Consider the following 14,036-nt stretch of genomic DNA (forward strand, 5'->3'; position numbering starts at 1 on the left):
CGCACCTGCACTGAGGTTGAGATTAGTCATAAGAGGCACAGGCAGAAGTTACAGGAGGGAAAGGCGGGGATTAGGGGGAAGGAAACAATTCCGGTGGCCTCTCAGTTATCTGCCTTGTGCAAGACACAAGTGAATAAATATCCCAAAGGTGTTTTCTTCTTGATTTGAGGGAGCATTGCCAAGCTCTCTGGCCTTACAAAAGAGGTGTAGCCCTGAAAACTTGCAGAGAAAATACATTTGACAACGTATTTGAAGGGTTTATTATCAAAAATCACTCTAAAGTGAGTTCTGAGTCAAGACCCCCACGTGTGAGCTAACAGGCCCCTGTGTGAGAGTGAGGCCCCAGGGAACCAAACTTTAGTGCCCCTTCTTTAGTGCCCAGCCATCCCTGCCCAGAAGAAAAAGAGGCCAACCAGCTCCCTCCCCTGTTACTCTTCTCTGGGCCCAAGTTCTTGCCTGTAGCACTTAGAGCCGGGAGCTGAGCCCCAGGGCTCTGCTCAGGAGCAGGGCGGGGCCTGTCCGCCTGAAGCCTGGGCCCGCCCTTCTCCCTGTGACTCTGGCAGCAGTCTCCAGGCTCGGACCCCTTACCCTGACATGAAACAACACCTTGGGGGACGCCATCACGAAGCAGAAAAGGACAGTGAGTCCGGCCTTTATAGAAGGAAATTCAAACATCTTGCCAAAAGCAGGGGCTGTGGCTGTGGCTTGCTCCTAATCACACAGCTAGTTCTGGGCAATGCGGCCCATCATTACCCACAGTGCACTGCAGCAGGCCTTGGGGCAAAGTATTTTTAAGATCAAACTATGCTTAGAATGCCAGCCTCAGCGGCAAACAGAAAGGGAAGTCAACAATGAAAGAAGGGGCCGCCCAGTAGATTCCTAGTGTAAAAGGAAATAAAGGGTTTCTTGCACAGACCGAGAGAATCCTTGCATTTAGGGGATTGGATTCCGACTTCTGCAGGCTGAAATATTCTGTGTTCTCCTGGTCTCACCACCTGCAGGAAGTGGGCAGATCCAGCTGTGGCAGTTCCTCCTCGAGTTACTCTCCGATAGCGCCAACGCCAGCTGCATCACCTGGGAGGGGACCAACGGGGAGTTCAAAATGACGGACCCCGACGAGGTGGCCAGGCGCTGGGGGGAGCGAAAAAGCAAGCCCAACATGAATTACGATAAGCTGAGCCGGGCCCTCCGATACTACTACGATAAAAACATTATGACCAAAGTGCATGGCAAAAGGTATGCCTACAAATTTGACTTCCATGGCATCGCCCAGGCTCTGCAGCCCCACCCAACTGAGTCGTCCATGTACAAGTACCCTTCTGATATCTCCTACATGCCTTCCTACCACGCCCATCAACAGAAGGTGAACTTTGTCCCTCCCCACCCATCCTCCATGCCCGTCACTTCCTCCAGCTTCTTCGGAGCAGCCTCACAATACTGGACCTCCCCCACGGGTGGAATCTACCCCAACCCCAATGTCCCCCGCCATCCTAACACCCACGTGCCCTCACACTTAGGCAGCTACTACTAGAAGCTTAACCATCCGTGGCCTTCTCCCTGAAGCCTCATCCCTCACACTTCCTGGAATACTTTGGACTTGCGAGACTTTGAAGACGAAATGAAACTGGATGTTCTTTCTTGTTGGATAGAACCTTTGTATTTGTTCTTTAAAAAAGCAAACCTTTCTTTTTAAACGTTGGTAACTTTGGCTTCGTCTACCTTGAACAAACAAAAGGATAATTCTGTGGGCCAGTAGGCCAGTGTGGATTCTCAATCTCCTATCATCTTATGAGTTGAGTACTTAGATTACTGGAATGGTTGCATCGTGGTTCTGGGAGAGAAACTGTACATTTCCTTTCTATTTTTGTGTCCATAGCAGTTTCTTATCAACACACGGGTCTTATCATGGACCTCGTAGGCCACGGTATGAGAAAGAATTGTGAACTCAACCAGTCAGGCTCTGGTTTGAGACTTAGGGGGACTAGAAGCAGGACGTTTATGATCTTGTTTGGGGAGGACCTAATTCAGTGGATGGCAACTGGAACATTGGTTGTAAGGCCAGTGAAGTTTTCAGGCAACTGGAATTTAGAAGAAAATCTCATGTGTGCGTACTTCAAGGGACCAAGAGCATCACAAAATTCCTCTGAGTGAGCAAACTGTACTAGGCTGATCACTCTCTCTAGAAACAGTCGCGCTATGACTAAGAAATGTCAATGCCAATGTTAATGCAACTAGAAACAGTCAGGCTATGAACTAAGAGATGTTAATGCACCTAGAAACAGTCAAGATAGGAACTAAGAAATGGTAATGCAAGTGCAGACACTCCTGAACAAGAGAGAGCTAAGTAACTGTGTTTTTTTGTTGTTGTTGTTTTTTAAGTAATGACAATGGGTCCCAGAACTTTGAAGAGTCTTAGGGATTTCTAAACACAAACAGATCCGCAAGCGCTGTGCGCTTGTCAGAGCATCGGTCCAGGGTCACCCAATCCAGAGGCAACTTACTGTATAAATTATGCAGAGTTATTTTCCTATATCTCACAGTATTAAAAGTAAATAATTAAAAAATTAAAAAGAATAAATAAACGAGTTGACCTCGGTCACAAATACAATGTTACTATCAAATCAGTCGTTGTTATTTTTTTAAATGTAATTTGTACATCTTTTGTCAATCTGTACATTTGTGCTGTTTGTACGTTTTTATAGCTGGGTTTTAATGCATAATGTGATTTTGCTGCCAAAAAAAAAAAAAAACCGGGATGTTGATGTTGCTGACTTCCTAGAACGAGAAGCACTGGGGAAGGTATTTAACAGAGCACAGACGAGCAAGCAGGTGGTCCAGTTAAATCCTTACGCTTTGGGAAGTGTGTGTATATAACATACTGCAGGCACCACGACTTTGAAAAGTGCAAGCAAACTTTCTCTTTGTGGATAGAAGGGATTTTCCTGCCCCATATATGCAATATATTTTTAGATATTAAAATATATATAATTTTACAGGTAACCATTGACCTTTTTAAACTATATTAAGTGTTAAGCTGACAACTGTCACTGAAGACTCTCTTGTGAAATAATTTGACTCAATAAATTGTGCCTTCTTCTGTCAGAACCGAGGACCTCGTTTGCTTATTTACCCCTCCGACAGGCCAAAGGGTCTTCCCAGGGGAAGGTTTCTATTCACCTCTTGCACCATAAAGAATTTTTCAGATGTACAAACTGCATGACAGTAGAAAGTAAAAAAAAAAAAAAACCCAATGTGGTTTTAAGTGTTGTTTGCATTAGTCAGGGTTCTTCAGGGAAACGGAACGAGTGGGAGATTAGATATGGATATAGATATATTGATGTCTATATAGATGCATATAGAGAAAGAGAGATGCATATACATAGTGTCTATATAGATGTGAATACAGATGCATATATGAACATATGTATATATAAAAATATATGTGTGTGTACATATATACATAGAGAGAGAGATGCATATACACAGTGTCTATATAGATATGGATACAGATGCATATATGAATATATGTATATAAATAAATGTATGTGTGTGTGTACATATATATACATAGAGAGAGAGAGAGCTTGACTGACTTTGAGAAATTAAACCCACGTGACTGTGGGCTCAGAAATCCCACGGGCTGCCATGTGCTGGCTGGAGACTCAGGAAAGCCTGTAGTTCTAGTCCAAACCTAAAGACCTAAGGACGAGGAGAGCCGAAGGTGTAAATCCCAATCCAAGGGCGGCAAAAGAGAAGTGTCCCAGCTCAAGCAGGCAGGCAGGAAGTATAGGGCGAATTCCTCCTTCTTCGGCCTTTTTGTTCTATTCTGCACAATGGATTGATTGATGCATCAGGGAACGCAGTCTACTTCACTAAATCCACCAACTCAAAGGCTAACTCACCCAGAAACACTCACACACATATACCCAGAAATAACTGGGTATCCTGGTGGTCCAGTCAACTTAGTACTGAAAATTAACCTTCACGGTGTTGATGATGTTTGCAGAGATTTCTTTTTAATGTTATTTAAATCTCCCTCCAGCCTGAAAGAGCTTTATAGGATGACAGTCAAGGCCACAGACAAGCTGTGTCTGAGAACCAGGACAAAGCCCGCAGGTCGGTGCACCATGGACCTTGCCCACTAGACTTCATTCTGCCGCATCCACCAAGCTCCTCAAACCCAAGTGGCCATCCTTCTGATACTCCGACAAAGAATACAATGGCCCAGCTTCCTCTGACCCCATGCCAGGATTTGATCGTCCGTGCAGATTTGTAAGGTCTTTTCTTCCTCCCAAGGAAGAAACTTTCTTCAAAGTGCTTCACAGTTAGGTAGCTTGTTTTCAATTTCTCTATTTTATAATGAAGAAGAACGAGGCCTGGAAAGTCATTGACGTTGTGAGGAATTAGGCCGAGAGCATTGGTAGCCCTGTAATCTCCCCTTGGTAACCCTGGGTGCCTTCTAAACAACATGGCTGCCTAAATAAAGGGAGACGTGCTCCTGATGGTCTGATTTTTTTTTTTTAACTTGCACCCTGCCATTAAAAAATGTGGTAAGCAATATTCTCAATATATTCACATTGATTTATAAATCATACACCAAACTGTCACATTATTATTATTATAAAAAAACACAAAGTAGAAAATTTTAGAGAGCAATGTAAAACCAAATTGAAACTGAAATTCTAATGGCTTCTTCCACTTCTTGCACTGCATACCTCCTGCTGTCGACACTGAGCAAGAAAGTCAGTCCTCAGAGGGAGAGTGTGTACGTGTCCAACTGTAGGAGTTTTCCTGTGACTTCTAAGAACGGAGAAAATAAAACTCGTTATTAGCAGCCCAAGCATAGAAAGAGAAATGGTGAAGGCCGGGTATGTTTAAGAATAGTTTGGCTGTAGCCTTTTGAACATCTCTACCTCAGCCAGACAACTTCGCCATCAATCTTGACATTTTCCAAGTATTCCTGAGGGAAAATGGAGGCACATAAAGGATGCTCAGACGACTGGGACTTCTCCATGTGAAGAAGGTTTTTTAGATGCCCTTTTGAACTTAAAAGTAAAAAGGCTCTTCAAAAGGAGAGGCAACAGCATTTATGGAGGTCAATGAGAAGAGCTATTCTGGAAGCTCGGTTTCAGAAAGAATCCCAGATAACGTTCCAGTTATGAGACACAGGCAATGAGTATTTACGAGACAGGGAAGGGGAACAATGACATCAGTAGACAGCAAGCATTTCTATTGGCTCAGATACCGTAACATAGTGATGCCAATTCTAAACAATGTTTTTAATTTTCGAGCCAGTAGCCATCACACCATTCATCATAATAACTGCTTTTTTGTTATCTTTGCAAACAGTTTCTAGGGAAACAGGTGGCTTAGGCCCAGGCCAAAGGTTACTATGCCCCGTTGTAACGTTCTGAGGACTTGACACCTGAGACACGCAAGGAGTTCCCCTGGCGTGGCAGCACAGGCTCCATTTTAAAGAGGCCCCATTTATATTATTGTTCCGGGGGGGGTCCAACCTTTTGGCGTCCTGGGCCACACTGGAAGAATAAGAGCTGTCTTGGGCCACACATTAAATACCTTGCGATATGTAATCACAAAAATAACCTCATAATGTTTTCAGTAAATTTACGATTTTGTGTTGGGCCGCATTCACAGCCATCCTGGACCGCGTGCGACCACAGGCCGCGGGTTGGACACCCCTGGAACTCCACACCCTATTCAAACACTGACTTATGTTCACCACCTCTATAAAGTCTTAGAACTTTGGCCAAATCTGGCCCCTTAAACTTGCTCCCCAGTGGTCTATTGCACACTCAAGAAGCTGTTCCACTCACTAACAGGACCAGACACCATTTTCTCCTTAAGCACATGTGGGTGGAGGCAGGGCTGGCGTTGATTCCCCTGTAGTGTCCAGCTTCAAGGTTTACTGGCTTACTCAAGGGCATCCAGCTGGCTAGCCGTAAAGGACAAACAGAATCTTGGCCCTCCTGGCTTCCAGTTCAGCTTTTTCCCCGCTTACCATTCTGCGCCTTCGCCATGAAGTTTATTCAGGCTAACGAGCAGCGCAAGCCAGGAAGAGAGAAGCGTGGCACAGCTGTGAGCCGTTCTTCTAGAAGGCAATCTTCCCCACGGTTTAGGGTGCTGGTCAATAGCCCATAGAGCAGGAGGTTATATATTTTTAATGTCAAAAAGTATTGTTGACTCCCAGGCAAAGGAAGCTATATTTTCAATATCTGCTGTTTTGCAACATCTTTATAATGCCTAGTGACCACCAGAATTTTAATAACACCTAAAATGATCATTATTTTATTTAACCAATAATGTCTCCATGGAATTGAACACTAAATGTGCATGACGTTTATTTAGTCCATGGGTAGTGCATGAAAGTGTGGGCCCCCAGATGGGGCGTGACTAGTTTAGACCAAGTAAGATCAGGAGGTTCCAGAACACCAGGGCAGAAGGGAACGTCTGTCTACCCTCTGCCAAGGCGGCACTGCCAGGCCAAGGCCATGGTCGGTGAGGAAATAAAACACAAAGCAAAACAAACAAAACGCAGAGCTTTCTCTAAGTTGTCCGCAGACTGGTTTTCACACTCTACTTCCTCCATACCTATTCATGTAAAGTGTCACCTTAAAAACTATTGAAAAGATACCACTCTGGGAAGCAGCCCTGAGCCTGGCTGCCCTGCTCCCACACCGAGCTGAGGCTCTGCCGCCCGGAGGCTCCTCTACCGTTAACAGCGGTGCTGGGCTGTGTCCAGCCCCCCTCGGGAGGAGGCAGTAAAATGGTGCTTAGCATCCATGGGAGAGAGAGGGGAGGTAATAAAGAACCTGAATGGGGGACCAGGGGATTGGGCTCTTGTGAATAAACAGAGGCTTCAACTCATATCCAGGAAGAACTCTGTGTTTTGCAAAAAAGCACCCTGGACACTTCATCATATAGAAAGCTACTGAAGTTGACAGGCACTCCTCCAGCCAGGGAGGCAGCTGAAGGATAATGAAAGGTCGTCTGATTTCAAGACTACAAATCCCAGGCTCCCGTGGGGCCAGACCCTTCTGAGAGGAAGTGGGTTAGCCAGCCAAACCTCTAGGGTTTCAGCCAATTGAGAAAGGATATGAAGGGAAGCTTTTGAAAAGAATGTCTGCTCACAAGCCTGGGGTCTGTCTGCCTCTCACTCTTACTTGGCCTCCTGTCTAATTGTTTCAGTCTGTCTGAGCTGGTAAATTCCTAAGCACATAGTCAATTTACACTTAGCTTAAAAGCTCTAAGGGGAAACAGAAAAGTTTCCAGTGAGACCACTCACTTGCCTGCAATTGCTAAACTAACCTTCAGATTTTAACTGAGTTACCTCATGTGTTTTCTTAGTGGGAAGAGAGGCAATTTAGGTAGATAAACTTAGGTAGATAAACGAGCAAGGATGTAATGCCTGAAAACCTGGGTTTCAATCCTGGCCCTTCCACCTACTGGGCAACTTCTCTGCCCCTATGAACTGGGGAGCAGAGTAATAAATATCTCCTGCAAGAGCTCCTGTGGGGTATCAGATGACACCTGTGGAAACCCCTTTATAAAATGACTGTACAGGAAGTATATATATAATCACCATTATCTGTCGGTATCTGCTAGGTTTTTCCCAAGAACGTTTATTAAGTCCTTGGTAACCGGTGAGCACTCTGCGTGGAGAGTTGAGTACAGTGTAGACTTTGTTTTGTGGTCAGAAAGGCACTTTCCAAGTGAGTGAAAAGTGGGGGTAATTGGATTTTCCAGAGAGCCATTGCGTTTCTCCAGCCCCACCGTGCCCCTGCTGGCTGCTGCCCTTCCCTGGGACCGGGCGGGCGCACCTCAAGCCCACAGAGCGTGCTGCCAAGCTTCAGGATGCTGCAAGTACAGTGGGAGTGTCCTGAAGGAATGCTAAAAATGCGCTTTGTCAGAAATGCTGGGCTGCATTTTCTCAATCCACTGAGAAGCAGAGGTCTGGAGCTGGGATTGTATGCTTAGTAAGCTTGGATCGGGGTTGTTGGCATGCCTAGAGGGGCCGGCGAGCTCCCTGAGAGGAGAGAGATGAGCTGTTTGTTCTGGGTGCTGCGTAGGAGGCAGCGCACACTAGTCGGTCAGTAAAATAAATGCTAAATGAACACATGACGAACAGGGATGGAGGCAGAGAGGCCTGGCTCTGAAGCCCAGCATTCCCTCTGCCCTAATTATAGCTTACTATCTCTGAGCTTGAGTCCCCCTCTATCCAATGAGTGTGATACTCTGACCATCCAGGGTTATCCTGGGCATCATGTAAGATACTGCAAGTAAAAATGTTCTACATGTGGAAAAGGCCCATAAAAATGAGAGATATAGTGCCTTAGTTGATAAAAGCAGGTCTTCCTTATCATTCAAAACTGGGCACGTCTCTGTCATCCTCTGATATCATAAGATACAGTTAAACCATACTCCTCTCTTTTATTGTGTATATGAATATATATTTTATCTTTAAAATTTTGTAAAAGCTTGATACAGTCACAAACTTACAGAAAAGTTGGAACAGTACCAAGAACATTTTTTTTATTGAACCATCTGAGCATAAACTGCCAACCTGATTCTTCATCCCAACCGAATGCTTCAATGCGTTATTTCCTACAATATTGTTCTCATAGTCAAGTACACTCCTGAAAATCAGAGAACTAACATGGACAGATTGCCACCGCAGAATCCTCCAGCACCATTCACCCCTCGCTAATTGCCCAGCGATTGCCTTTTGCAAAAGGATCCCACTCAGAAACATCTGTCGCATTTAATTGCCATGCACCCTTAGCCTGGGACACTCCGACGGCCTTTCCCTGGCTTTTGAGACTCTGACAACTTGGAGTATTACCGTCCAGGTAGTTTGTAAAATGGCCCCCAGGTGGGCTCTCTGGTTTTCCTTTGTGATTAGATTTAGGTTAGGCATCTCAGACAGTCCTATCAGGAGTAATATCACTTCCTTCTCGTCGCCGCCCGCACATAGCCCACAAGTTCAACTTACTTCATTATTGATGCAGTTTATTTTGGTGGTTTGCTGATGGTGGTGTCTGCTCAACTTCTCCACTGTGAAGTTTCTCTTTCCCCCCTTGTAATTCATAAGTGCTTTGTGGGAATGTCCTTTGGAATTTTGTAAATATCCCATTCACCATCAAATTTCAGTGTATTCATTCATTTATTTGTGTCTCTAAAGACTCCTTGTTTCCTACCGTATTCAGTGGATATGATAGGTTGCTATCATTATTTATTTTGAGGATTACATTGTCCCAGTGGAAGGCTGTTCCAGTTGGTTTCTGTATCCCTTGCTGTGTTCCCATCAGTCTCTGAGCGTTTCCTCAACAATGTACTGGGGGCTCCCTGTCCCAACCCCGGACTCAGTCATCTCTCCAAGGATCACTGGTGCTTTTCAGTGAGACTTCTGGCTTTTCCCAAAACTAAAATCACTTTTGAAAGGGAAGAGATTTCAGACCATCAATAAGATTCAGGAAAATACGACAGGGCAGCTGATGGCAATTGGGAGAACAATGTGAGGTTCCAAGGTGCCTACTTTAAAGGGGACTGAAGTGTCATTGTCCTGTGTACAATGTTTCTTGTTTCTTGTATCTTCTTCAATAAATGTCTTTATCTTTCACACTACATGGTTGGATTCCTTCTGGACAAACCATATATATATATTCTATTTCTATATGAACAGTTGTTATTAATAAATACTTAATAAATAATAATACAAGAATAAACTCTGCATTTCACTTACCCACAGCCGTAAACCTACTTTTGCCCCACCCTCTGCATGCGTGTATACATATGTATATATAAATTGATTATAGGAATTGTCCGGGAAGTTCCACAGTCTGCCAGCTACAAGCTGAAGAACCAGGAAAGCAAATTCTGTATTTCAGCCCACGTGAGTCCAAAGGCCTGAGATGGGAGGCCCACGGAGAAAGCCTCGGTCTGATTCTGAAAACCCGAGAACCAGCAGTACCAGCGTCCAAGGGCAGAAGAAAGTGTGTATCTCAGCTCAAGCAGAGGAAGAGAATCCAGCCTTCGTCCCCCTTTTGTTCCACCCAAGGCCCCTGGAGTGGATGAGGCTCACCCACGAGGGTCAGGGTGACTTTCTTTACTCAGATTCCTCTTTCAAACACTAACCTCTCCCGGAAACACCTTCACAGCCACACCCAGAAATAATGTTTCACCAGCTACCTGGGCACCCCTAAGCCCAATCAAGCTGGCACACAAAATTAACCATCCTACAAGCACAGACATTTACATCCGTATTGATTTCTAGATCTACCTGCATGCGCTGGACACCTGGAGCTGGTGCTGACGCACCCATTTCCAGTCTAACACCACAGACTTCTCCCTATCCCAGAGTTTTCCCCTCTCCCTGTGACTCTTTTACTCAACAATGAGAAACGTGGTTTCCGTTCACCATAATTAAGTACTTACCAATCCCTCTCAGCTGCATCGCCATGCCCAGGTGACACGTTCCCGGTGTCTTTCCCTGACCTGGCTCTCAATTCCCACCCTGCCACCCCCACTGCATGGGCACCCTCCTTACGGGTGTCCTCCTAACCCTGTTCAAGTCTGATACCCAAGCCAGGCCACCCCGCTGCCGGGGAACCCCACTCACCCTGCCCAAGCCCTCACTCCCATGACAGGCTCTCCCTGCACCCCCAGGAGTGCTCTCTCTGCTCCACTTGGGCACTCACCCACACTCCAGAATCCTCTACATGGATGCCCTTGTCAGCCTCTTCAGGCCCTGAGACCACTGCACTCTGACACTTACCTTGCTCTGTTCCACCTACGGCTTCAGGAATAAATACTCCAGGATGGGAAGCAGAAGGGAAGGAAGGGAAAGGAAGGAGGAGAAGAAGGGACATGGAAAAAGGAAGATCCATGAATATACATTTAAGACCTCACATATCTCATCGATGTGTGGACGTGCTGGCTGTGCGTGGAGACAAGGGGCTACAAGATTCATTAAATTGTGGGTTCCGCCCGCCTCAGCAACCCCCATCCAAATGTGTGTGTGTACACAGAGACACACACCTCTGTGCCTTCCGAAGTGCGGAATCTGGAGAACAGTTAGAGAAAGGGAAGGGAGCTCGCCAGGGAGGCTAATGAGCCAGGAGCTAGTTTGGAATGGGGGCTATTTGGAGAAAATGAAATAAAAATCTTCCATGTACCCAGGGGAGAGACTGGAAGGAGGCAGAGAGTGGGATGCCACTGGTGAGTGTGGAAAAGCAGAGCTTTGAAACGCGCGGTGGACGACGTCTTCTGGTAGGGGCTGGGGTAGGAAACGGCGTTGCTTTGTCGTTGCCTTTGGTTGCTGGGCAGTGCAGCGATTAGAGACCCCAGAATCCATCCTGTTTGATGGTCTGCATCCTCCATTAGACCTGAAGGACAGAAAGGGCAGGAACTCTGTCTAACTTCTTTTTTTGAATTCCTAGCGCCAAGCAAGTGTCTGGCTTTAGAGAAGGGTCCGATCCACGCCTGCTGCTTGTCCAACTGGGCTGGCTGGGCAGAAATGTCCAACGCCCAGCTGCCGGGCAGTTCTGAGAGGCAGGGCGAGGGGTCTGCGCTACTGCGGCACAGTTAATTCCAGAGATACGTAGAGCAAATAAAACACATGGATGAGACAGTCAGCGTACAAGCCCAGAGCACTGTTATAATTGGTCTGGTGATTTTTGCTGAGTCAGGGTTTGGCGTTAGCTCACTGGTTTCCCCAGAAGACTTCTTGCCCCACTGATTGTGACATTGCCCCCAGACTCCAGCTTTCGGAAATGTTTAATCAGGCATCACACGTATTCTAGCGATATTTTCCAGACGCCTCAGCTTTTTCTGACGGCTTTCTCTTCTTTTGCTCTTCCTGTCTTTTTAGGAACTTCTACTTATCCGGTGTTTTTCTGAGTAACTCAAAGTTTAGTCATTTAAAAAACTCATCGTAGAATATATGACCACCAGGAAACCATTTTGCATCAGACATGCATTTGAGAATTTTAAAATATGGGGAACGCAAACTCTATCCAGAAGTACTTGGTCTATAAGGAAGAAGTATAAATGTCACTAATTTCTGAAAAGTGCCACTAGTTGGATTGTAGCTTAAACCTGCTTTCAAAAGAATATTCCTGATGATTTTCAACCTTTTCCTTTCACCCCGAATCTCTACAAACATCAGTAACCACCTGATCAGAATGCAAGACACCAAACTCCAATGGGTCTCATTTTTCAAGTGGCTTCAGCTAGCGACCGAATGCGAGGGTGGCCGCTCACACTCACCGCCAACCCTGGAAGGCAGGTTGTGGGTCGGCGGGAGCGCAGAGAGAACAGTAGAAGAAATCAGGGCTTCCGCCCACGTGGAAGGGCCCGGTCATCACTCAGCTGCCCTGCACACTTAGGAGACCTGCATTCCGAGAAGATGCCAGCCTGTTCCTTATGGGGGGGTTTGGCTGATTCCAAGAGCGACATCCTGAGCAGGGTTTCCAGAAAACTGCGCAAGTACCATAAGAACCACATACACATGCAATGTGCACTTAGGTTAAATCTTCCTTTGCAAGAAATGTCTGCTTTTCAGGAGATCAGTTATTCAGTTTGTTGAGAGTTCATTACAAACAACCCCCAGCCCTGCACTGAAGGATGCCCAAAAGACAACGAAGGGGAAGCTGGAGTCAGAACTACGCCCGTGGCCTTGTGACTCACGTGCAGCAGGTCCCTGGAGGAAGTCTGTTCCACCTCCAACGTTTTGGGTAATCAGAGGATGGACAAATGTCCTTTATGCGTGAGGGCCTGCTGGTTTTCCTGGGGAAAACTATCACAGGAAGACGGAGGGACTGGTACTAGGTTTTCCGGGACCTAAGTATAACAATCTTAATGCAAATACACCAGTTTACTCAGACTCACAGCAGCTTCAGAAGGTGAAAACCATCCCTCACTAAATCCTCCATCATACTGGTCTCTGAAAAAACGTGGAATTTCCTGGTCTTAGTGGATTTATGACCAAAGATCCAGCTGCAGATGACCCGGGTCATCAGTACTTGGCTGTACAGCAAATTTAATTATCCTAAATTCCGACACGCCACCCTCTTCCTGTCCCTCGACCCTTTCTCATCATAACCTTTTCCTGGGCCACCAACCCCCACCAGGGTGTCTGAGCCCAAGTTTGATCTCTCAGCAAGCTCAGAGCTGAGAATCAATGGCGAGGACATCTCACCAGAGGGAGAAAGCCACGTTCTTGTTGAAGAGCAGGGACGGCAGCTCAGCGCCCCCAGCCTGGCCCAACCAGCCCAAAGACCAAGTGAATCGGTTGTTCCCCCTCCCTCGGCCTTCTCCAGGCGTGGGGAAAGCAGCGCTGGGATCTGCGAAGTTACTCTCCGGGACTTCACCAGTGACCCTTCTGACACTGCAGAGGGCCTTACTAACCGATAAAGAAGGAAAATTCTTGAAACAGTTTTATCTGCTGGGGCTTTACCACCATCGTGCAATGGCATGCCTGACCTCGGTCTGATCTACCCCACCTCCCGGCCACAAGGGTTAGAGAGCATGCCCACAGTATTCAGACAGGCTTCCCAGAAGGTCGGGCCTTTGGGTTGTAAGGGACAGGCACTCCCTCAGGCTTCTTCAAGGACTGGAAATTTACTGTAAAACACCCAAGGAGGGGCGCTGGCAAGGTGGCTCATTTGATTACAGTGTCGTCCAGATGTGCCAAGGTTGCAGGTTCAATCCCCTGGCAGGGCACATACAAGAAGGAACCAAGGATCCCATAAATAAGTGAGATAATAAATCTCTTTCTCTCTCCCCCACCCCTTCCCCTCTCTCTCTAAAATCAATTAATTTTAAAAAATTTAAAAAAAACCAAAACTCAAGGGGATGGGGGAGACTGGGACCTGGTAAAAATGGAAGACAGACTCATGAATCCTGATCCAAGGAATTCAAGTGGGAGAGCTCCTAGGTTCCCGTGACGAAAATCCTCTCTTCAGGCCTTCTTACTCATGCTCCCGCTACTGCCTGCCTCAGTCTCCATATTTCCCAGC

General features: G+C 46.3%; 1 protein-coding gene across 3 annotated transcripts in view; it reads left to right on the forward strand.

The window, feature by feature from the left end:
• The window catches only part of FLI1 (Fli-1 proto-oncogene, ETS transcription factor), a 116,960-nt gene extending 113,853 nt beyond the window's left edge, over nucleotides 1-3,107 (forward strand). For all 3 annotated transcript variants that reach the window (XM_045192760.3, XM_045192761.3, XM_024557308.4), the window contains one exon: nucleotides 1,002-3,107. In XM_045192760.3, the coding sequence (XP_045048695.1) occupies nucleotides 1,002-1,531 (530 nt within the window). In that variant the 3' untranslated portion in view covers nucleotides 1,532-3,107. The remainder of the gene's footprint in view (nucleotides 1-1,001) is intronic.
• Nucleotides 3,108-14,036: the final 10,929 nt, after the last annotated feature.

Source organism: Desmodus rotundus, chromosome 7 (genome assembly GCF_022682495.2).
Source record: "Desmodus rotundus isolate HL8 chromosome 7, HLdesRot8A.1, whole genome shotgun sequence".
In the NCBI taxonomy this organism is placed as follows: Eukaryota; Metazoa; Chordata; class Mammalia; order Chiroptera; family Phyllostomidae; genus Desmodus; species Desmodus rotundus.